Raw genomic sequence first — 24296 nt, 5'->3', positions numbered from 1 at the left:
GGTGTTGGATTCCTTTCTGTGTCATTTCAGCATCAGTAATGGTCACTGTGAATTTGCTGCAATTGAAAGAACTTAGGCTTATGTAATGGAAGATAAGAAATTTGTGTCAGTTTTGTATAATCCAAATTTTAACTGTTTCTTCCTGCATAGCTTAATGCCACACTGTGTAGGTGGGATTGTCAGTGGAAATTGTTTTAAAGTTGACAACCTTCATCTTCTCACGTGAATGGGTTGTATACCCATTCAGAATAATCACCAAAGTAAGGACTGAGAAATAGAAAATTGTACTGAGTAGGACCACGAAGTTGTCTGGGTGAGAAGTAGGGCACTGGGTGTAGCAGATTGTGGTTTGCCTGCAGTTTTCCTGAGTTTCGAGCTGGCATTTTGCTGCTAAGCAGTGTGGTGCTGCAGGCCTGAAGAGTATCTCACTGTTCCAGTGCATTTCTTGTCCTGTGCCTCTCTGTGCTTAGTTGTATGCATGAAGATTTATTGTGCTTTGAGTAGACAACACTCAATTTGCCACAGTTAAAAGTGATACTCTTAATGTAGAACATGAAAACCAGGGCTGGAGATCTTTCTGTCAGTCCCAACACTTGTATTGGGACAAGAAAGAAAATGGAAATGATGGGTCTATTCCTCTCCTCAGTGCAGACAGTTTTCTGCAAAGACATATCACTCTACCAGCAGGGCACCCTATGGAAAAGTTGTCTTGTTGGGGCTTTTTCCCCTCCTATTTTTGAAAGATGGATTTGTGAAATCAGGTCAGACAAAGGCTGGGGTTATGTGCCTGGTTGTGAGTATGAACTTTGATTTCTTTCCCTGTCCTTATTACAAGTAAGTCTCAGGGGAAAGTACTGCTTAGCTGAATGACTATAATTATTTAATTAACTCTTTGCTTAATTAAAGCTTTGAAATTTTTCTGTGTCTATAAGTATCTCTCTTTCCTATACAGCATATATTGGCACATCATCATCCATCCCTTTCTGGAAAGTTTAGAAGTTGTGTCAATAATCACTAAAGGTTATGAAAGAAAATTTCAGTGCAGGATTTAAGGCAGATCTCCTTCAGCAGTTGTAGCCCATCTTCATGCCAAGTTCTGTGTTCCTCCTTTACACAGGTATACAACAGAGCTGTACCCAAGTACTCACAGACTGGCTCCAAGAGCTCCCTTTACCTTTCTCACACTCTCCAAGCCCCTTTTGGGTGTCCCTGCCTCCATGCCAGCTGCAGCACCAGCTATGCATTGATGGTGGTGGCTGGAGATGAGTCTGGGGTCCTGCAGGTTGACTGCAGAGCTGTGTAGCATTGCTGCTGTGGCACCTGGCAGGACCTCTTGTTAAAGGTCTTTGTTGAGGTATGCTTTGACTCTCCCCAAAATCCCAGCTTGTTTCTGTCTGCTCAGCTTGGCAGGGAGGGAGAAAAATCCCAGGGCTGTTTGTTGTTTGGTTGCACCAGAAGAAAGCCAAGGCAGAAAGTAAATACAGGGAGTGGAGCAGGGGATCTGACTGCGGGTGGAACTTGTCCCCCTGGTGCTGTTTGGATTTACCCAACTGGCCCTGGTCCTGCTTACACCTGTCAGCTGAGAGGGACAGTGCCAAAGCGAGGGGTGAGTGAATGTCCTCTTGGAGCTTTGCCTGGCCAGCTGGCAGCACACATCATCAGCCAAGCTTTCCCTTCCTCCTCCTCCTCCTCCTCCTCCTCCACAGCCTTGGACATGTCATTCAGTATGTAGGGCCATGCCCTACCACCACAAGGGAGGAAGGTGGGTTTCAGACCCATCAGCCCCTCTAAGAGAAATGAAGGGTTTCAGTCTTTCTTTCTTTCTTTCTTACATGAGAAGAGAAAAAAATAAATTTCCTCCTTTTAATTTACTATGTTTAAATTTTTTTCACGTGTATAGTGGTTTCCACTAGAGTGGACATATTGTGCCCATTGGAGACCACACCTTAGCAAGACAAAGCTAGCTCACTGTGCTGGAATTTTTTAATGGAGTTTTATGAGGAGAGAATAGGAGGAGGAAGAACCCACCAAGCAGGATTGGCTCTAGAAAAAGGTTAGAAGCAGATTGAGGTTTGTCTACCTTAGAATATGAGGCCTGTTCACTCAGATGTGTTTCTTTCTAGCTTCTTTTGGTAATGCCATGCCCATATTCATCATCCTACTGCCATTTTCCAAAGCTGTCATCCTGTCATCACCGTGTCAACAAACCTCCCACCAGTTTGGGTGACAGACACATTTTAGGCTCAGCTCCTGTGGGGAGGGTGTGATGACCCTTCCTTCCAAACAAGCCAGTCCTGTCTGCCACTGACACAGCAGTTCCTGTCCATCTGCCAGGGGTGTTTGGGAGCACTGCATTAGGAAGCTCAGTCACAGCACTACTGCTTTTTTTTAAGACAACCCTACATCCCTGATGTCTTTAATATTGATGGGGGAGTAAGTAATATTTTCCCATGTGCAAATGGAGAATAGTACCACAAAGTGTCACAAAAACTAAGTTGATTCATTAGGCAAACATTTAAAATGAACATTTAAAATTTATTAAGATGTAATTTTCCCCTTTTCTATCAGTGTAAAACAGCTGTTTATAAAAGATTCTTCGGATCTTCGGATCTTAGACTGCACTAGATGCTTTTATACTGTGATGCCCTTCACTTGCTGATAAATTTGATAAATGCATTTGCAGTATTTCAGCAGCCCTCCTTTAACAGCCTTTTCTTCAAGTTCTTGCAATATAAACCTTCTGGATGAATCAGAGTTATCACATGCAACACAGCCCAAGTTGGTTCCATGGCATGCTACCATAATTTTCATTTGTTAAACAGTCTTAGCACTGCTAGGAAGTATTTTGTGTGAAATGGATTGTGTTTATTACTTCTGTCAAATAAACTTAACACTCAAGACTCCAAGCATAAATTACTAAGCAAAATCAGAAGCAAAGGATGAGAAGATCCTATATATAGTTGAGAGTGAGCAAAATGAGACATTTTTTCAGCAGATTAGACTTTTGCCAACTTAGAATGTTTTATAGCCTAATGCATGGCATTGTTTAACCAGCAGCTGTATTAAGACAACCTGAAGTAAGTATAGGAATTCACCCAGTCACCTTAGTTGAACTCACAGTGAGTTCTCTTGCTCTTTGCCGAATTTTAATCCAGAATCCATCTGCCTTTGTTTAGTTGCTTCTGCTAAGGCTTTTACACAGTGATTATGTTGTGCAGTGAGTTGGTGCTGTCCCATCAGTGTTTGGACCTTTGGATCCAGTGGACCTTCCTACCCAATTTTTTCATGTTACCATTCCTGTGGTCTTGCTGAGGTCATGTTGCATTAGAAAGTGTGTGTGTGTGCCAGTGCTAAATCCATGGCTCCAGAGTGTCTTTACATGACAACATTCCCCTCATGTTGGATCCACACTACAGTATCATGATGGCCATGTGACCTGAAGTGTGTTAGGATCTCCTAACAGACAGGTATGCAATGATGTATTCTGCCCAGAGGCTTTTTCCCTTAAGAATCACAACAGTTTAAAATGAGGAAAATTGTTGAGCCATATGTGTGTTTAAAAAGAGAAGCAATGCTGAACCAGTGTATAGCATACAGTGGAAAGGAAACCAAATACAATATGATCAGTAATACTGCCTGTACTCTGAAGCTGAGCAGCTTTGGAACTATAAAGGGATTTGAGCACGTGTTCATTTTTTAATTTTTCTTTTTGCTCGTATCTTTGCCATTTGCTGCAAGCCCTATATCACAAACTTGCTGCCAGGCTTGCTCATATTGTGCAAAAGAATGTGGCTGAAACATCTCTCAGCACATCTAACATCTAAATGCATGCCTGTATATGTAATCATGTGCATATAGCCACACATTTGGGGTTCTCTCATTTTCAGAATGATATAATCTATTGGCATAGCTGTGTGCTTTTTACAGTAATTTAAGCAGGTAAAAATCAGATAGTATATATTCTATTTCACATGCTGATAATCTTTTATTTTCCCATTTCTTATGGACAGTGATAATGAGAATTGATATTTTTACATGGAGAATTTCATTATCCAAAAATACCCTTAATACTGACATGCAAAACTGGTGTAGCAGAAGAAGCATATCTGATCCAAATCATTAAATGAGCTGTAATTACAATGACAATACAAAAATGAAGCAACCTTACCTTAGCTCAGGAGAGTCTTTTTGCTCTATCCCAGGCAGTTTCCTCCCTTTATTCAACTGAAAAGGGAAAATCCACTGAAATAAAGATAAGGGCTGGAAGAGTGAGTGGTTTAAGGAGTTCTCATCTGAACTGCTGATCCACTTGTTTTTAGCAAATTGCAAAAAACCCTCGATCCAGCAGTAGCTCAGAGCGACTTTTCTATTCTCGTGTGTTCTGTGGGCTGAGAATCTGCAAGAATAAACCTGAGACGGTGCTGCAAGAGAGAGACAGCGGGGGGGACCTTGGCACGGAGTTGGACCAAACTCTAAATATAGCCCAACCCACTTTCTGTGCAATTCTCTTCATACTCTGAAGGCAGATGACCTTGTCAGAAAACTGACCTCCTGGTATGTCCCCCTCTTAGGAGAGAAGATCTAAGGGAGCAGGACTGCAGCATAAAGGGACAGAAAAGCAATCCACCATCTGCCTGCAGCAAATGAATTTAGGTATGGGCTCTTATTTTCCTGGTAGTTAGAGCTGATTGACTCATAATGTGCTTTAGTTGATCATTTATACAAATGAGGTGCATGTCAGTTCACAAAAGGCCTGTGCAGATGAGAGATTGCATTGTAATTGTTAGTCTTAAATAGAGAGCACTGACATAGCTGACAAGCCCGATGCCTTTCCTCCCCTGAAAAACCTTAACATGTCAGTTTGTGCAGTATTGCCCTAAATGCTTCTCACTATAAAAAATTACCCTTCCTTTTACTTGCTCTTATAATAAGTAAGAGTTTTTGGAAAAGTGAGTTAAATCCACAAATGTATATTCTAGTACTGTATATATTTGGAATGCTAGGATGGCTTAAAAGGGGATGAGAACCTGCAATATCAGAAAAACTGCAGAGAAATATGAAGTATATGCAGAGGAAGAGGAATCAAAAAATAAGAGGAATAGAAACATAACCCTTGTGCTAGGGAACTGGTTTTCAACAGATGTGTTATAATCTGGGGAATTTGCCACTCTGACTCTATGTGGCAACATGTCAGGGTATTTTGTTCTTAGCCTGAGGGAGAGTTTAACTTGATATGAGTCAACCTGATATTCTGTCAAACGGAGATCTGATACTTCTATGTCATATGAAGGCTTCTAAATAAAAAAAGCTTCAGAAATCAGAGCAGCTCAAAATGTCATTTCATTTTGTGTGTAAAGATGGGTAGGAGAGCTGGGATAAAAGACTTTATTTGTTTGCAGTGTTGTTCTTCAGTGGGATGTATTATTTGGTGGTGACATCTGTGTGAGTGTATGCTACATGATATGCATGCGTGCAGTTTTCCATGTACAGAGAAAACCTGAGAAAAGTCAGGACTGTGATAACTGCATACTACAGATGTGTGCATCTGCAAAACATCCATGAGCCAAAAAGGTGGGAATGGTATCAGTAGTCAGTAAAGTAGCAATATGTCTCTGTGAACAATAATTTCTGCTGTTAAGTTTTTGTGAAGTGTGCTATATATCCTTTTAATTGCAGCCTACTATTTCTGGCAAGTTCCACTGTGTAATTTTATCATGATCTATAGACTTGAAGTGCACAGCATCAGCCAGACTCTCTGTGTTACCCTCACAGCAAGAACTGCAGCTGTGAGCCACAGCTGCTTCCCAATACAGAGAACAGTAAAAAAGCACAAATCTCTGGCAGTATTAAGGGAGACATCACATCTGGGACCGTGCTACTTTCCTGCCTGAAACTCAGTCACAGTCAGACCCAGGCTAGACCCCACCCATTAAATAGTCTTATGGATTTATCCAAGTTCATCTTTCCTCCCAGTTTACCTATTTCTTCCCCATTAACATGAATAAATGTTTGTTAGAAGTTAATATTTTAACAAATTAAGAATGCTGGTGTTTGATTTTGAAGAGAGGAGCTGAAAAAGGAACAAATCCACCTCCAAATAGATGTATATTGAATAGCACTGTGTAAGTGGTGAAATTCTGAATGTACAGGTCACCAGCATCACTAAACATGGGTAGCATTGTGCTGCCTGTGCTCCAGGGTGGAGCCCTCATGAGAGCCACACCAACCCTACCAGTTCCAGCTCCACAGTGCCACTGCCAATTCTACCCCTCTCTCTAGGGCCAGGATGTTGAATTCACCACAGATCCCTTCATTCAGACCAAGAAGGTGGTGAGGATAAAGGAGGGAATATATATAATGAAGATCCCTTCATTCAGACCAGGAAGGTGACGAGGATAAAGGAGGGAATATATACTCCTCCCCAGCAGGAGTAGTATACTTTTCACCCTCTTTTTCACCAGCTTTGCACACTCTGCAGCAAGCAGCAGCTTCATGGGTCTTAAAAAAAGAAGGAATCACAGTGTTTGGTGGGTGTTAAAGCACAGGCTTAGTGATTCTTTGGCAGGAACTGGGCCATGCATTTCTCCCATAGGAATATTGTGGAGAAGAAGTGATTTCTTGCTGATACAAATAATACACTGGTTGGCTTTGGGCAGGGAGTTAATCTTTGGGGAGGCCTTTATAGAGTGGCACTGTTCATGTGTACAGGGCGCTAAATGTTGCATGACCAACCCCTGTGATGCAAACTGTCTGGAGGAAGGGGAAAAGGCTTTAAAGGTGGTTGTATGTGCTCATCAAGATGGATGGAAAAGTGCATGGTTTGACAGCTGTATACACTCAAGTTTTCTTTAGGATGACTTTAATTTTTCTGTCTGTACCATGAAGAGGAAAATGCAATAGAGAGTCTGGCCCCTAGTTTGTGCCTAGCTTTTCCTGAGCTCTTGTGTTTTCCTTGTGATTCTGAATGGGTTTTCTGCATATTTGTTGACAGTTTTTAACTGTCCAGCTTTCTTTGGTAGCATTTCCTGTGGGATGAGTTTGGTCTGGCTTTTCCAGAGCCCAGGCAGTTTCCTCTCCCAGATGCCTGTGTTGAGGTTGAGACTTATTTCAAGCCAGGCTCGTGGGATTCTCCCTCAACACAGTTAAACATTCTGTAACTAGTATGTGTGAGCTGATTTTTCTTTTGATTAACCCCAAATTCCTAGACATTTGTAGTTGTTAAAATATCCCACAGAGCATTTACAAAGTGAGATTGTGAACCGTAATGACTCAGACAATTTCCAATGTGGTCAGCTGTATCCTCTGTATCCTGGCTTGCCCTTGCTTTTCAGAGCTGGATAACGTCTTACGAGCATAAACTGTTGCACCGGATTAAACAAAACAATCTCCCACTTCCACATCTCTCTAGAAAATGCGTTTGAATTAAACTTGGAGTTATAAGGAGATTATTGGAAGTTTCAGCATGAAGGATAGTTTTTGAGAGAACAAAAGAAAAAGAGCAGACTGAAGTGATTTGTGGATGTTATGTCAGCCTTCACTCATGATACCATTGGTGAAGGGTACAAAGAACAGAACTGATTTATATGATTTTTACCCTGTGCTGAAGTCTCTGGTTGCTCTTTTTTGGCAAGCTCATAATGAAGAAATTAAATTGGATGGCAAACAGTAAAAAAAAAAAAAAAGGACCTGTCATGTTCCTGTCATGTCAAATCTTCATGTTTGTCCTTTTCTTACCATGAGTTTTAAAACTCCAGTGACTAAATGAATACTGAGTTCTCTCTGCTCACCTTAGTGATGCTGTTTTCCGTTGTCCAAGGCATAAGTGGGATATTCAACCTCTACTTAGCAGGTGAAAAAGTTAATTCTTATTAGAAGGGGAGTGGCCTACTACTTTTTACCTCTGATCAATCATGTTCTGTGGCTTTTCTACCATCTTTCTGTCTTACAGGCAAAATATAACAATGAATAAGTTATGAAGAGGGTGAGGTTGTAGCCATCCTACAAGCTGGGCTTAGTCTCGATCATATAAAATTTATTCTCCTGTGCTTACATATATGCAACAGAGGATTTCCTCTGTTCTTATTCTCTGATATGTCCCGTATTTTGTCTCTTAATTCACTCCCAGTCAGCAAGTCATGTCAGAAATTAGTTTGTAAGTACCTGTTTTGAATATTAAAGTAAAAGTGTTTAAAAAAGGGGAGATGTAATTGTTAGAAATGTATTGTGGGAAACCCTTTGCATTGCAGATAGTTATATCTGTGATAAAATGTGGTGGTGTTCACAGGGGTCCCAGGATGAGGGAAGAGACAAGAATGTTGACTCCATGTTTCAGAAGGCTTGATTTATTATTTTATGATATATATTATATTAAAACTGTACGAAAAGAATAAAAGAAAGGATTTTATCAGAAGGCTAGCTAAGAATAGAAAAAGAATGATAACAAAGGCTTGTGACTGACCGATACAGTCTGGACAGCTGGACTGTGATTGGCCATTAATTAAAAACAACACATGAGACCAATCACAGATCCACCTGTTGCATTCCACAGCAGCAGATAACCATTGTTTACATTTTGTTCCTGAGGCCTCTCAGTTTCTCAGGAGAAAAAATCCTAAGGAAAGGATTTCTCAGAAAATATCATGGCTACAATAAAAAACCATTTTTTTATCATTTCAGAGTATAATGAAAATTACTTGATACTATTCTATTAAGACCTATTCTTTTTTGCTTGAATGGACAGTGACTTTAATTTAAATTATCCATCAGGGTAAAGAAGAGTAACCTAAACTGAATATCCTGTCACCGGATTTATCAAGCAAAAATAGTTGTTTGTGCTAGATATGCCCTTAGAACTGCCCCAGGAAAGGGTCTGCATTTCCAGAAGAATGTTCTGTTTGACTTTGTAGTACAAGTTTTTGCCAGTCCTTAGGAGCTGTAACAGGAATTCCTACAGAGTGGCTTGGCACAGGCTCTGCCTGGCTGGAGTGTGAAGAAGTTTATGTTTATATTTATCTGAATGTTGCCTGTGGGGACAAAGCTGAAGCTCCTTTGAATCTTTGATGGAGCTGTGTTTGTTTGTGCTGAGTCCCACACTGTTAGCCCCTCAGCTGTGTCTCACAAGCACAGTTGGAAATACCTTTTTTCAGATACCTTGGCAGGTAAAGACTGCAGTTTGAGGCATCCTCACAGACATCAAAACTCACTGCTGTGCTGGAATGCACCTGTTTTGGGAAGGGTCTCTTTAGTTTGTAGGGATTGAAAGGCAAAACTGCCCAGACCAGGGGGACTGTGCATGGTTTGGGATGATGGAGCCTGGCACCATGTGTAATTCCTAGGGAGGTTGTCTCGGCCTGAGCAGAGAGGCAGCTCTGTCTCTGTTGGAGCAGGCTGGTAAAGTCAGAGGAATGGTTGCTAACTGATAATAACCTGCAACAGATCTTTCTGTGCAGCTTTGTGCTCCCTAGTGACAATAACAGGTACCAGTGCATTCAGTGTTCCCTCTTTAGTTCTAAATGGTCAAATACCCAAATATTTTAAGGCCCTATAAATGAAGACACTTCATTTGACTCATGTGCCCATTTTGCAAAAGCTAAACTGCAAAAATTGCCTAAATTTTCCATTAAGCTGTAATATTATGTCTTTTGATACAATTAAATACTATTTTTTCATTTCTTGTGAGAATATGTTCTTGTATTGATTTCTAAGACTAGATCTTGTCTTTACTGCTTTAAATTATTTTGCTGACCCTTAGTCAAGGAGGTAAGGAGATGTTTTGTTGTTTGGGGATTTTTTTTCTATAATGTGTCATCTAGATTTCTCAGTTGTGCCACTCACTGCACTTGATGCATGCCTGTGATGGGGAGAATTACTTATTTTTCTTGAGTTGCCAGGGGACCCCTTCTAATTTAGCCAGAGAAAAGAAAAGGATGCTGACACTGTCGTGGCTATTTTTAATGCAATGGTTGTGTGGTGATCTTCCCAAGGACAGATTGCTTTTGTGTCTAACATTTTTTATTTCATTTACTAGAAATTTCTAAAAGTATTGCCATGATAAATAGATAGCAATTTGTCTGAAGAGCCATATTAATAATAAAATTTCCATTCTTAGCCATTCTGTGATCTGAAAGTCCCCAAAAGAGCTTCATGGCTATTGCTTGCCCAGTTGGCTTTACACCATGGGCTCCAGGGTATCTGAGCTATTATTACCCTCCTCAACAGGGAAAATCAAAGCTGTCCACTGCCTACAGAGAGGGAATTTAGGGAGGATTGACCTGGTAGACATGAAAGAGATCCTCCTTTTGGGGTTAGCTATGCTGGTGACACACAGCTGAGTAATTTAGGTTTGGACTGTGTGAAATGCTGAATTCTGTACCTCCTTCTCCCACTGCTATGCAGAACCTTTCCCTTTTGTCAGGGAAGCATGTTAAACCTTTTTTTCTTAGTTAACCAGCCCACCAGCCAGGCCTGCTGCATTTACAAGAGCTCCTCTGTTGTTTGGGTACTGGTGGGGCAGCAAGGCAGGACCTGAGCCCTGAGTTCTCTGCTGCCTCCAGGAGAGGGGTGTGCTGTAAATACTGTCATTGCCACTTTTAGCCCAGCTACTGTGGTCAGCACAACTGTGCTGGCAACAGGAGCCCTCTCAGCTGAGCCAGGATGAGCAGGGACTTGGGAGCCAATTTTGCTGACAGCTGTTACATTTTACAGAAACTTAATTGACCTTGCATTGTGTATACCTGATGGGACATGCAGGAGAGATGCAGTGAGAAAAGTTCCAAGTAGTTGCATTGACCTTGAGATTACTTAATCTGATTCACTGAAGATTGAGGCCAGTTTTTAATAGCAAAACTGAGAATAATAAGGAAGTCTCAGATTTTTTTTTTCCTCTGCCCCTCTTCTCCCTTCCTCCCTTAGAAAAGTGGCAATTAAGAAAAGTTTCAAGATGTGCCCAACACACTTGGCATTTTAATTGGCATCAAATGTGTTTCAATCTACTGAATTTAGAGTTGGGAGAACTCTAAATATTTTGCCCCAAATTAATGAACACAGATCAGTACAATTTAATCAACCAGTAAATAAAAATACCAGTTACAAATCAGCCTGAAATTAATCCATCATAGCACACCCTAACTGAACTATGCCCACCTACAGAATAATTAGCAAATAATTTCCTGTAGCATATCTGAAACTAAAAAGAGAGCATAACAAATACAAAACCTGTATCCACGGAGTGTACTGAACTTCTGGTTTAAAATTAGGGGACAAAGGCTTTCTTTAAAACCTGGTTTCAGATATGAGACAGTTTTAGAACAGGCAGAGAAGGATGGAAATCAGAAAGGGGAGAAGGGATGGGAGGGGCACAATAAATTTTGTACAAACCTTGTTCTCATGCAATTCTAGTCTAGTACTGATACATAGCCCTGATGAAAGCATAAGGGAAAAAAGCAGGGATTTCTGACCCAGAATATGTCTGATTGCAGGCAGATACATCAAATAAAAGTTGAGGGATTCTCCCTTGTGGGCGTGTAAAAAAGGTTCCCTTCAAATTTTGTCACAGAGAATAATTCAGTGGTAAGAACTGAACTTGTCCTGTACTGGCCTCTGTCACTGGGAGCCTTTTGGACTCCAATCAAGCCTGATCTTGCTTAGCTCCAGAACAAAACAAAACAAAACAAAAAAACAAATTAAAAAAAAAAAAACCTAACAGAAATTATTCTCTCACTTATCTTTGGGTATGTATGCAAAACAACATATTTCTATTCCAAGTTTTCTTTTTAATTACATGTTGGTTGTTCCTACATTATGAAGAGTTCTAAGAACCTTGCCTCCTTCCTCTCTCAAAAATCTCCTATTGTTTTCTTCATATTCCTGTCTTGTAACAGGCTTCCCATGGCTGGCATAATTTCTGTGAGCTGCATTTATCTTTATTTCAGACGTAGGCTGGCTTGAACCACAAGCTGCATTTCCCAAAGAATTCTAAGATTATTTTCAGTCATAACTTTTTGTTTATTTTGGGGCATTTGAAATTGTTCTGTCTAGAAGAGTTTCACTTTTTCAGTCAGCCTTGGTTCTTACAGGAATTAATTATTTATGTCGTTGTCATTATAACTCCTATGTTAATAATTTCAGAGTAGAAAAGTGGCATGTGAAGAAGTCTCAGAAATGGTGAATCAGCCTAGCAAATGCAAATTTGTGTGTACCAGCTATTTTGTATGAACAAAATTGCATTCACATCAAAGCACATGTCATTACATCCTATATCATTAAGGTCTTGTTTGCCTTTAAAAATACCACAGTAAATAATGAAAAAATATGAATTCATTGTGAATATATTAGTTAATAAAGGTGATTATTAGAGGGAGCCTGTTAAATTATCTAAATATCTCTGTACTTTTTACGTGAATGTGTATAAACATACAGATGTGTATGTATTAATAGGAGTGTTTACATGTGTATAATTAGTACACATATTGATGTGCTTAGACTACATGCATATGTTAGTACTAAATTTGAAAGAAGTTACAAACCAGTGCACTGGATGATTTTAAACAGTGATTGATATAAATGAAAAAGTCTCTCTGTGTGTGTGTGTGTGTGCATTTGTGAAGCAGAAATGGCTTTTGTCCATTTTTGCATGCTTCAAAATAAGATCAAATATAAATGCTTCATGACTGGGAAGCCTGTTAGTATGTGCCATGCTGCTGATGTAATACCAAAGCAAAACACATGGAGAGTTGTGGAATTCCCATTTATTTTTCCTTATTGAGAGCACTTTGTGACTGTTGTGATGCCTTGGACGACCTTGTGGCTGTGTAAATGGTGTAAGTCTCAGGGAAGCAGAGAATTGCTGTGCTCAACAGCATCACCCTGCAAGCAGTGTGTCCTGTCAGCGCCTGCCTGCCCCCTCCTTTGCACCTCAAGCCAGATGAAAGTCAACTTTGTATTAATCAGTTAGGTTCTGCATTTTCACCAGCTTATTATTAAGGAAGGATTTCTGAATTCTCCTGTTCTGGCAGAGAGAGGTCTCCTGGGAAGCTCAACACCTCAGAGCAGGGCAAACAGTGCTGGTCTGTTACAGACATGCTTGTGATCTCCGAGCTTCTGCACAGATTTGCATCAAGTTATGATTTATTTTGTGAGTAACCCCACTGACATCAAGGTAACTATTTGCAGAGAAAGGTACACAGTTTAATGTGAGCATGCTTGGCAGAGTCTGGCCTGTGGTACTTTGATGCCTGTAACAAAATGCTGCTGTCATCACAGGAGCTGACATGGTGTCACAAGCAATTACAGCTTGAGATGTGCTGCTGTCCTGACTGGGACGTGGGTGATTGTTTCTGGAATAGATAGAAAGTTCTCCAGTTGTCTGAAATAAAGATACTGCAGAAAGATGCTCAAATTTGATCTGATGTTTGTTGAGTCTGAGGCTGTGCCCTCTTCTCTCACTTCTTGCTGAGAGCAGAGGACATTGCACCATGAAGTGCTGTCCAAAACTCAAATGAGCAGTGAACAGGTGGCACATTGTCAGGCTATTTCAGATCATGGAAACCATTTGTCCAGTTTTAGATTGCTATTGCTAGCAGCATGTCTTTCAGTTGTGAGAAAGAGAAGAGGTTATTTAAGACTTACACAACTCCTGTTTGCCTTTCAGAGCATGCCAAGTGGGATTTCAGAAGGAATGCTTGCAGATCACAGGCAGCTTCCCCTGAATCTATTTGATGCAATTCTAATTTATTTTCAATGTGAAACACTGGAAAGAGCTCACACAACAGTTCATTTCAGTGAAACATGCACAAATTCATTTTGGAGTGGGTGTTTGAGGCTCAAGCACAGTCAGCAAGAGGGATGAAGAGGCAATTCTGATTTCTTTGATGTACTTCATTTATATCATCTCTCCACAGCCTGCTTCAATGCAGTGTGTCCAACACCCCAGAGATGTGGAGCTGGTGTGTGTTAAAGTTGGCTGCTCTTTCAGTACCTCTGGAGTCAGGGCAAATGAGACAGAAGTCAGTGATGGATCCCTTAAATACAGAAGCTGCTCTACCAAGATACAGCACAATAAATTTGCCAGAGAAAGGGTGATCCACAGGGCAACAAGGCCATGGTAATGGCCAGTGGTAACACTGAATTGCCAAGACACCTTTTGAACTTTCTGGAGTATGCTGAATGATGTGATTTTTCAGCTTCTTCTAACAAAGTGTTGTATCTGAGATTCCAAAGTGGCTGGGGGACATAATTGCTCAGTGACTTTGGGGAGGAATAGGCAGGAAAGATCTGCTGCTGTGCAGGGACAGCCATATGGTTGTCTCAGTCTGGAAGTCTGCTAAGGAAGGCAGGAGCCTCCCCAATGGAAATGAAATGGAAAATGTAAACCCTCCCCACCCCCCTGAATTGCTATAAATTTTAAATTAAGGGGCTCTCAGGCAAATAATATGGGAGCAGGAAATAACAGTTCCTTAATAGGGAAGAAAATAAAAGGATAAAATAAACAATGCAGTACACTAGAACAACACTGACAGAGTCAGAACTCAATCTGACACCCTGTGGGTCAGGGTGTTGGTAGCAGTCCAATTGGAATGGTGGCTGCAGTCCTCCTGGAGTGTCAGGTGTGGTTCTGTTGGAGCAGTGAGCCTGTAGAAAAGGGTGTAGTCTTCCTCTGAAGATCCAGTGGAAGAGGCAGCTGCTCCTCTGGGAATCCAGTGGAGAAGCTGTGCTGGTGTTCCAGTACCTCCAGATTATATCTGGGTAGGAATGCTTGGCTCCTCCCTCTTGGTGGAGCATCTCACAATGGGATGCTGTAGTTCTTATCAGTCATGCAGTGACATTCAGTAGCCTGTTATCAGCAGATGTCCCCTCCTGAGGGAGGAGTGGTTATGATCACTCAGAGAGAGAGATAAGGAAAACTGCCCACTTGACAAAAGACAACTGCCACACAGATGGTAATAGAATACACCTTGCCTTGCAATCTGGAACAACGGTACAGGAGCACTTGGACATCCTCAAGAGAAAGATATTTGCTCTGTAATGCAAGGAAAAGCTTTGTCCAACAAACTTTGGGCTTTCTTTGTTGACCTGTTCACCTGCTGCCACGTGCTGGGCTGTACAGGACTAGGCGCATCGTTTCTGCCTGGGCTCTGGCACTCGTGTGGCCACAGTCCATTCAGCTCTGATTGAAGCTGTGCCTGCAAGGAGAATGAAACACACAGGTCAGCTGAGCTTGTGATGTTCACTTGCTGCACACATTCCTGCATTTGCTCTAGAGCTGGAAAGCGAGGGCTTTTCTTGGTGAATTTCTATTTTAAGATTTCAGAATGACTTCATTCTGTACTGAGAAAACAAGTGCTGTCATTTCTTCCATGGCATTTATTTTGGTTTTAATTAAGTTCATTAACGTATTTATCTACCATCTTCACTTGGGAGTCTCTTAGTCTCTTACTGAACAGAAAACAAATTCTCTTCTCAGTTGCTGCTCTCTTTCTGAAGCTCTTGTGGTTTGCCAAGAATCTAGTCTATACCAAGTAAGATTTCATGGCAAATGGCATCCAACCTGTTAAAACAAAGCTGATTTTCTTTACTATCTTTCAACTTCTTAAACTTTCTTGAGCTCCTAAGAGCTGTCAGACCCAAACTTTAGGGTGTTGACTGTTACACAGGCTTTTCAAGATTGGAAAAAGGAGTGAAGATTATGAGATGGTGTTTTTCTAGGAATAAATATGTACCCATTTTGTTACCCATTCTGTCACATTAGGATTTTTAAAGCCACTGCCTGATTGCCGCATAATATATAATGCTACATTTGTGGATTAATAGAGGTTCTTCCCTCCCCTCTTTCATGCCTTTACTTACCTTTCACTTAAATTCTTTTGCATATTTCTCACATATCCTTTCACTTACTTTTTTTCAGTCAATAGCTATTTCAACATGGAATTTGTGAATACCAGCTACAACTGATTTTCTCTCTCTCTCATGTTCTCTGACCATCAGTTCACTCTGTTCACAACTAGTGATGCATAGATATAGCATCTATACTTCAGGTGATGCTTAAGAAATCCTTCTATTCCTCTCTTTTCAAAATAAGTAACTTAATCTTGAAGCTGTGAATTTACAGCTTTGGAATACAGGGGATTGCAGTAATGACAGAATACCTGTTGTGCAGATACATTCCAATTACAGAAGTTGAATTAATTCCGTTTGATGGAGGAAAATACTTCTGGCAATAATCAGGGAAGTAACTCAGTCCCCAATATAAAAGTCTGTGTTTGAATACATCTAAAGCACTATTACAACACTGTTGGAGGGAGCTGTTGCTGTGCATTTATTTTTTTCCCAAAGTCTCTCTGTAGATAAAAGAAATGAAGAAGAGAATCGGTAGAGACACCTGAATTAATTAGTTGTCTTTTAAAACATAAGTGTGTTTTAGTCTTGTGGACATTCTGCTCAAACTTTGGGAGTGGTGCCTTTGTCTAATTATTGCTGAAGTAAGAGACCCAATTCAAATGTACTTGCAGGAAGTGTGCGTATTTTTTGTACAATAGAACATTATACCTGCCTTGTAATTTTTCCTCTTTAATGTGTGTCAGTAAGGCATTTCGGAGCTTGGAATGGGGATTTTGTGCATTTTTGTATGTGTTTTCTTGGATCTTTTTTCCTTCATCTGCAAGACTTGCTTTAGTAGGAGGAAATAACTTTATTTTGAAAGAAGTATCAGCAAATTTAGCAAGAAGATGCATTTGATACAGCTGTATTTATTGCCAGTAATAAGATTGTATTATGGTAACAACCTTTCAGCTAGAGATTTTATGCCTGTTTTTGAATGCAAAGATGGGTAGATGGATTTGAAAAACAGTAACAAGAACTCTTCTTTTTTTTTTATTAGATCCTTCAGATGATGAAGCTATTGAAAAAGCAAGTGAAAACAGGACAGCAACACGTCAAGATTCAGATTCCAAACCTGCTGTGAAAAAGAAAAGAAAGCAGGTCTGTAAATTAAGTAATTGTTTAGCACAACAGTGATAATGCATAGGGAAACATAATGTCCTTTTTGTCAGTAAAGGGACAGTTTTCTTCACTCTCTCTGATCTGTTCAGTTTTGGGGTTTTTTTTTAAATTCTGTTGCCTTATTTGGAAGTGGTCACACTCTAATACATTTCAGCAAGAACTTCACACTTGTTTTGTGTGAGTTGAGATTGCCAGGCCCATCCTACAAAGTGACTGTCCAGTGGTGCAAGCCTGGGTGCTGCTACTGAATGTCCTCCCCTGCAATTTTTTCCCTTTCCCTGCACACACACAGTCTGGAAAGCCATATTTACTTGTTATACAGATTATCTACCCAAACATGTCCCCAGTTCAGGGTCCAAGTGAAAAAGAATTTAGGTCTTCATGGATTGATGTTTTCTTACCCTTGCACTGCTAAAACCTTCATTTAATGCCAAGAGGAACTGTGTTGTTCAGCATTACATGGAGCAGGCCAAGGAACATCAGCATCACCCCAGTTTGAGGGAAAAACTCATCTAGAGGTTGGCTGATTTTATGAAGTTTCTTGTTTGAAGGTAAATTTGTTCTGCCTTCCTCATACCACCCAGGAGAATTGACTGAGTGGCTGTCAGAGAGCTAAAATTACATTGGAAGCCCTTTCTCCTTGAGGTTACGGATATGAATTTTGACCCTAAGGTCAATAGTAAATTCACTCTGTAATGCCTAGGCAACTGCCCAAGTGAAAGCCATTTGCAGGGATGTTCTTTTTTTGTAACAGAGAAGTGTAAACAACATGGTAGCAATCACTGTGCTTTTGGATGTCTTTCCAAAGAGACCAAAGGTGAAGTGATCCAAATATTCTGAATGAGATCACTATTTTGATTAGGAAAGAGAACCAAGCAATACAGGAGAAGGCTATATTGCCTTTGTACATGCTCTGCCGGGGGTCAGATGCTGAGGAGTGAGAATTCTTATGGAGTAACCTTTTATCACCATTTTCACTTAGGCATTTAGTAGTAGGTTAAGACACTTTGTTTGGAAGGGTTGCTTGACCCTTTTTATGAGAACTTTAAGAAGGACAGCCAACAGAAGTTACTTACCAAGGTAGCCTGGCACTGCTCAGCTGTAGCAGAATACCTGCCACTGCTCTTTCTGTCACATAAAGAATATCAGCCTGCATGTTGGAATCAGGTAATTTGATGTTTAGATGTGAAACTGCAAGAGGGAAATGCTTTATGGGAGCTCAAAGTCATGGATGGGTTATTGCCTGTCTTTTAGACATACCAAATCAGAGTTATTTATGGAAAGCTGGTGGTTTTGTAGTTCTGGTGCAAATAATAAAACCCATTTTACTCACACTGCCTTATTCAGAGGCTGGAAGTTGTTCTGCAATGGACTTGGCACCTCAGAGTCTGTCACGAGACAGCCCAACAGAGTAATGAGCATCCATGTTCCATGTCTGCAGGCTGTCCTCAGGCTAACAGTGAAATGAGTGATCTCTCTCCAGTCTGAGTGATGCAGTGATGTGTTTACTTTGTCACAAACCCCAAAAGTCAGAGTATGTGGTTGACCTGGAATGTAAGCTTTCACACACATGCAAGACTGTTTTCACTCTACATTTGAATTTCCCATCACTTTGGCAACATGCAAAGAAAAAAAGCATGTTAGAAATATAATACAGGAAATATTTTATGCTCTGTGTATGATTAACAAACAAGGAATTTATGACATTTTAGTTCATAAATCACTTGTCTCAGCGCAAATTTCCTGTTTTCTGCATTTTAAGAATTTCCATGTAAAAATAGCATAAAAACACAGAGCACCAGGGAGCAGTGTCAAAAAACAGTGGTTGTCTGCTTTGTTTCTTGCATAAGAAAAGCATGCAAATGGCCTTTTCCTAAGGGTGGCATGCAAAGAGCTATTGCATGAGTAGGTAGGCAACTTATGCTTGGATAAGGGTCAGAAGTTCAGGGTAGATCAGATGCTGAAATATTTTAGACATGTAAGTTTACAGCCATTCACCACCACAAAATTTCTCTTTTTATGTCACTATTTTTAATGTCTGAATAACATGGATTTACTATTGCTGGGCTAATAGTTTAGGCATATTATACTATGCCTAAATATATATATGCAGTGTAAAGGAGGCAGTTTTGCCAAACATGCTTCTCTCTAAGGAAGCAAAGCTTTGACTACAAGCCTGCTGTGTGCTTGTGTTGCCTGCTGTTTCTGTGGCTGTTGAAAGAAAGGGTTACATACTGCCTTCAAAAAAGAAGCCATGACATTTGGTGGTACTTTCAAATATTTGAATGAAGGCTTAGCAGTGAGAAGTTTTTTCTTTCAGAGAAATTTTTTCAGCTGTGTGGCACATTTCATTCTTTGCTCCTACTGATACGAGTTGGGAATGTTTGCAGAGTTATGTAAAGCAGGTCATGATGTATAAGAAGGTAGAAATGGGCCCAAAGTGAATGAATGACATTTTTCAGTATGCTGGAAGCAGCACTGGGATAGGGAACCATCAAACTCTACTAGAGGACAGAGTTTAAGGTTGGCCCTTCTCTGACTTTTTGATTGCTTGTAGGTAGCCCTTGACTGAAGCAATGCAAAATCTTGTTCTCTGCATAAAATAGGATGTTGACCATAAAATTTATGATTAAAACACCTGGCTAATGGCCTTTAAGTATCTCTGGACAGCTGGGATGTGTAAGAGTAGAGCAGAGGGTAGCTCTGTTTCAGTCTCAATGTCTGGGAATGCTAATGGTATAGGGATAGGAATGAAGAAACGTATGGTGGTGGTTTAAAAACACTTGAATCAGAGTCAGGACAGAGATTTTTAAAATAGCAACAAACCAAAACTAAAGCAAGAAAACTTATATTAACTCTGGAAGAATTTTGTTAATTAAAGGAAGTTTCCACTTGCAGTCATTCCCTTCGTTTCTAGTGAAGATAATCTTTGTTTATAGCTGAGAAAATCACAGGGGCAGAATTCTGTTGTTGAGGCAAGATACAATCCCTATCACAACTTCTCATGGGTTTTGATGCAGGCTGCATGACATTCCAGCTGTAGCTGTAGGGTGCTTTGCTAGCTGTAGCAAGTCCCCAGCCAAACCTTCTCTGGTAATTCCTAAGATTTAGGTATTTGAATGAATTAAATTAATTAGGTCATTTACCTATTAAATGAAATAGGTAATTCCTAAGTTTCATTTCAATCCTTAACCAGTTTCAGAGCCACTGCTGTACAATACTCCCATCTTGGCAAGGGCCATGGCTGGGGCTGCATCACAGCACAGAGAGTAAGAGGTCACTTATTTGTGTTGAGCATGGTGGTTATGTGTTTTAATAGCTAATTTAGCAAGGGGAGTAGGGAGGAAAAGAAGGCATAATATAAACAATTAAACCTCAAAAAATGCTCCTAATAAGGCTGTGAGAGTTGGCTTGGACAGGCAGGAGTGTGCTAGGCTGGGTCATTTAGCACCAGTTGCCATGAAGTGTCCTCCTGCTAAGGTGGGGCAGTGCAGGGAGGGCTCAGAAAGGCCCAGAAACTCTGAACTCCTCTTTGCTTTCCTTTGTCCCTCCTGGCCTGACTGAAGCTGCCTTCCCAAGGCAACAAAGGAGCAGCTTCTCTGGCTTTCAGCTAGGCTCCCTTTCCTGCTGATACTTTTCCTTCAGCCTTTCCCCAGGGACGAGTGCTGGATTTGCTGTTCCTGAGCTTTGGAATGCTCCATGTGATGAGTCTTCTCCACATTTTCTCACAAGAGCAGAGTTTTGCAGCCAAATGCATCATTGTGGCGTGGAGCATTTTCCTGCAGCTCAGCCTATTATCCCATTGCTCTTCAGCAAGTCACTTACAAAGTTCCAAAGCCTGTCTATGTAGATAAATCTACACTTCCATTAGGTAGAAGGCCCCAAGAAGGCAAAAGAAAAGAGAATTGCTACACTCAAAACAAGAGAAGTCTGTGCCTTGCTTCCTCTTTTTAGGTGGTTATGGTCAAATCCTAGCCCTGGATTATGTGAACAGGGACTCTGGTACAAATGGACCAATTCAGCCTGTTCACTCAGGCACAAAAGAGGGTTAATGATAACACCATTATTTTTCTTGTGTGTATTTGACCCTGCCTGCTATGAAAAGTCAAAGCAAGAATGGGGTAGGACAAATTTGAAAATTTCCTAAATTTTGTATTACAAGTGTAGAAGGAACTTCAGAGCATGATTGTTTCTAATTAATCTTGCCCAGTTCCATGTTATTTTTACTGTCTTGATGCTCATCTTAGACCTAGTTATTTTAGAACACTACTGGCAAAGTTTAGAAAAATTATCATTCACAATAGCGGAGATTAAAAATATAAATTTAGTGGTAAATTTTGTTCATATTTACCTCGTGATTTTTTTTGATGTATCAAAACCTGCTTTTCACCGTTTTATGGAATTATGACTACACCCTGATTGCTTCAATTTTCTCTTCTTTTATTCCCTCTCTGGTTGCAACAGCAATCTCAACTCCAAAATTACTTTGTATACATATAACTGTAAGGATTTGATTCCTTCTAAGGGTGGGGAAGTTCAGTTTTAATTGTTTTTTCCTAGCCCAACATTATCATTTCTGTATCTCCTCTTACCTCCTTTGCCTTCCTTTGGTGACATTTTCCTTACTTATTTTTTTAATGTGTTTTGCAGCCTACAGAGTGTTTTTTAAGTCAGCCTGAAGAAAAGCAAGAGAGTGCTGTGAAGGCAAAGAAGAGGAAGAAGGTATGAGTGTCCCAGAGTGTGTTTGGGGTCTGGCAAGTGGGCTTAAATGCTGCTACAAGATGCAGAATGGGGACAACCCCGTGGTGATGAGAAGTAATATGGTCATAATATTGCAGCCTCTTTTAGAGAAGGAGAGAAATTCCTAATTTTTAAATCTTACTTGAGATACCTATTCCCAACCTGACCTATGGCATTGTCTCTGTTCCACTCAAGGGTTGTTGTGGAAACCCAGGGCACTGGGGATATTTCTCTGTCTGCTGTGGAGTGCCTTGACCCCCAGGGGAGCACTGACTTTGACCTTCATTAATGGAGAAAGTTTCCTAGACTTCAAGATATACTAGAATCCACAAAAGTGTGCAATAGATTATAGAGAGTAGTGTAGGTGTATCACTTGGTGAGAAACTTAGGTTTTGGGATTTTTAGAATGCTGTGGATGGAAGAAAGATGGAGGGCACGAGGTGTTGTCCTGGGTTTCTTCTTCATGCTTCTTCTTCCTTCTTCTTCTTGGGTTTGTGTAGCATTTTGTGATTGGGCAGAAAAGTCCCCATTGTGGGCTCTTTGGGATCAGTTATTGGGTTAAAAGGGAAAATAATCTAGGTGTCAGTTCTTAATTGGATAGTTTAGTCTTAAAAGACCTTGTAACCAGAGATTGTTACCCATTTTGTGCTTTGCTAATGAAAAACTGCCAAACTCACAGTAGTGAGACTGTTTTACTGATAAGAAACAGTAAACACCTGAGTCTGAACATGACCTGCCATCTCACGTGCCTTCAGTCCAGACCCAGAGAAACCAGCAGCTGGTTCTGCCACAGGTTGTGTATGTCTACACCCCATCTGCAATTGTTGCCCACCAGGAAAGGGTGACTGTATGGAAGAAAGGTGGAACTTCAGTTGCTGCAGAATGTGACCCATTCCCCCAATGCGGTCAGGCTCCAGCTGCCGTTCCATCTTTTGAGCCAAGGACTGTCCTTGTTTACTCCTCTCCTCTCTGCATAAGTATATAAATAAATACTCTGTATTGTCCCTCTGGCCATGCTCCATCCTCACCCACAACAACAAACACACCCTGCAGTCTAAATGGAGATTATCTGGCACCAGGCAAGTTAATTGTCTTTATGTAGGGGGACAGACTCTACATAGTTGGCACCCTCACAAGGCTGAGGGGTGGCCTTTTTATGTTATGTTAGCCCTCTTAACCATCCAGGGAATGGGAAGAGGGAAGAGTGGGATTTTGCTTTCAATGTGGCTCTGGCAGAGTGAGTGCAGCACTCACTCCGCTGGAGCCAGAGTGAAGGCATGCCATGGCAGGGGCTGGCAAACCCACCTAGCAAGGAGCCCCATTCTCAGGCCAACAGCAGCTGCTTACTTACACCTTTGCTTTCAGTGGGCCACTAAGCTGACAGACACAGCTTGTCAAAAAATCCCATCAGGAAACATTTATTATGTTGATCTGTGGCTTCCAAACAAAGTGCCGTCTCCAAAAGTAAGGAAAAGGGGGGAAAGCCCTTTTGTTTTTAAGCATCTGGAATGAATTGGAAGAAAAATAATAAAACTTCCTGCATGAGGAACATTTCCCCACAGCACTCCTTGAAGGAAGAGAGTTTGCTCAGGTGTCCTTGCTCTTGCTCTTAAAGAATTTCTCCTTGTATCAGGCTTCTCCCCTCCAGAGGGCAATAATTTTTTGAAGGAAGCAAGTGGCACAATGAATAATGTATCAGTCCTGTGAATTACACTGAATTACCAGGTAAAATGAGCCTGATCTGTCTTGCTGTCTGCTACATCAGAGGTTCCCAAATGTGGGTCATTTCACAGGCAGCTTGTGAGGCAGGGCTGGGGAAAAGCATCTGGGGTTGTTGGGAAGAACAATGGAGAGGTTTGGTTGTGGGTCTCACAGAGAGGCTGGCTGTGCTCCCACAGCCTCTGGTCATGCTTTGGGAAGGCACTTGTTCCATGGCAGGAAAATACAACAGTGGTAAGTGAAGGGGAATCTTGGGAAGGAATGCTGTAGTTGGAAGCACTGCAGAACAGCCAGAGGTCCTCTACAAAGTCTTCCAGGGACTGCAGAGGGCTTTGCACCAGGCCAGAGCTAGACTGAGAGGAAGGCAAAACCACTTCATCTCCATGTCCCCCACTGCCAAAGGCTCAGCTGGGGTCTTGCAAACGCACAGGTGGCTTTTAGCAGGGCTGAAGCAGGCAGTGGCAATGGTGGGAGAGGCAGTGCTTGCCTTGCCTGTGCTGTTTTGGCAGCCCCCAGATGGCCCTTCCCTGTTCAGCATTCTGCCCCTCATGTTGCTGTTATTGGAGTGTTTGGGGTGTATTGGGCAAGAGGGACAGACAGAATGATGGGGGATGGAAGAGAGGAGGGAGTAGGTGCTGAGATGGAGTGAGGGAAAGAATGGATGGAAGAAGGTCTGTCCCTGACATTACAATTCCTGCCATACTTCTCTTCAAAATTTTTATTGATCTTTGCTGTCCTGAACCTCAGCCTGCCAAACTAAAGGTACCCACCATCCCTCCAAAGCTGCCAAAAATTTTTCCATATCCACCTCATCTCTGTGAAATCCCACTTTGCCTCAAAAA

At 41.1% G+C, this 24296-nt stretch overlaps 2 protein-coding genes across 4 annotated transcripts in view; one reads left to right on the top strand and one right to left on the bottom strand.

Moving 5' to 3' along the window:
• Positions 1-4647, bottom strand: part of FILIP1L (filamin A interacting protein 1 like) — a 187528-nt gene extending 182881 nt beyond the window's left edge. For both annotated transcript variants that reach the window (XM_054270286.1, XM_054270287.1), the window contains exon 1: positions 4169-4647. The gene's annotated coding sequence lies outside the window, so the exon portion shown is untranslated. The remainder of the gene's footprint in view (positions 1-4168) is intronic.
• CMSS1 (cms1 ribosomal small subunit homolog) overlaps positions 1-24296 on the top strand; it is a 224108-nt gene that overhangs the window by 186388 nt on the left and 13424 nt on the right. Inside the window, exons 2-4 of one of the 2 annotated variants that reach the window (XM_054270290.1) lie at positions 4572-4653; positions 16874-16974; positions 21646-21717. In XM_054270290.1, the coding sequence (XP_054126265.1) occupies positions 4644-4653; positions 16874-16974; positions 21646-21717 (183 nt within the window). In that variant the 5' untranslated portion in view covers positions 4572-4643. The remainder of the gene's footprint in view (positions 1-4571; positions 4654-16873; positions 16975-21645; positions 21718-24296) is intronic. The other variant, XM_054270289.1, reaches the window with a different exon arrangement.

Source organism: Melozone crissalis, unplaced genomic scaffold (genome assembly GCF_028551555.1).
Source record: "Melozone crissalis strain CALT ecotype California unplaced genomic scaffold, PUWL_Pcris_2 ptg000009l_1, whole genome shotgun sequence".
Lineage (NCBI taxonomy): Eukaryota > Metazoa > Chordata > Aves > Passeriformes > Passerellidae > Melozone > Melozone crissalis.
The sequence above is the reverse complement of the archived record's forward strand: the minus strand, read 5'-3'. Positions and strand labels throughout refer to the sequence as shown.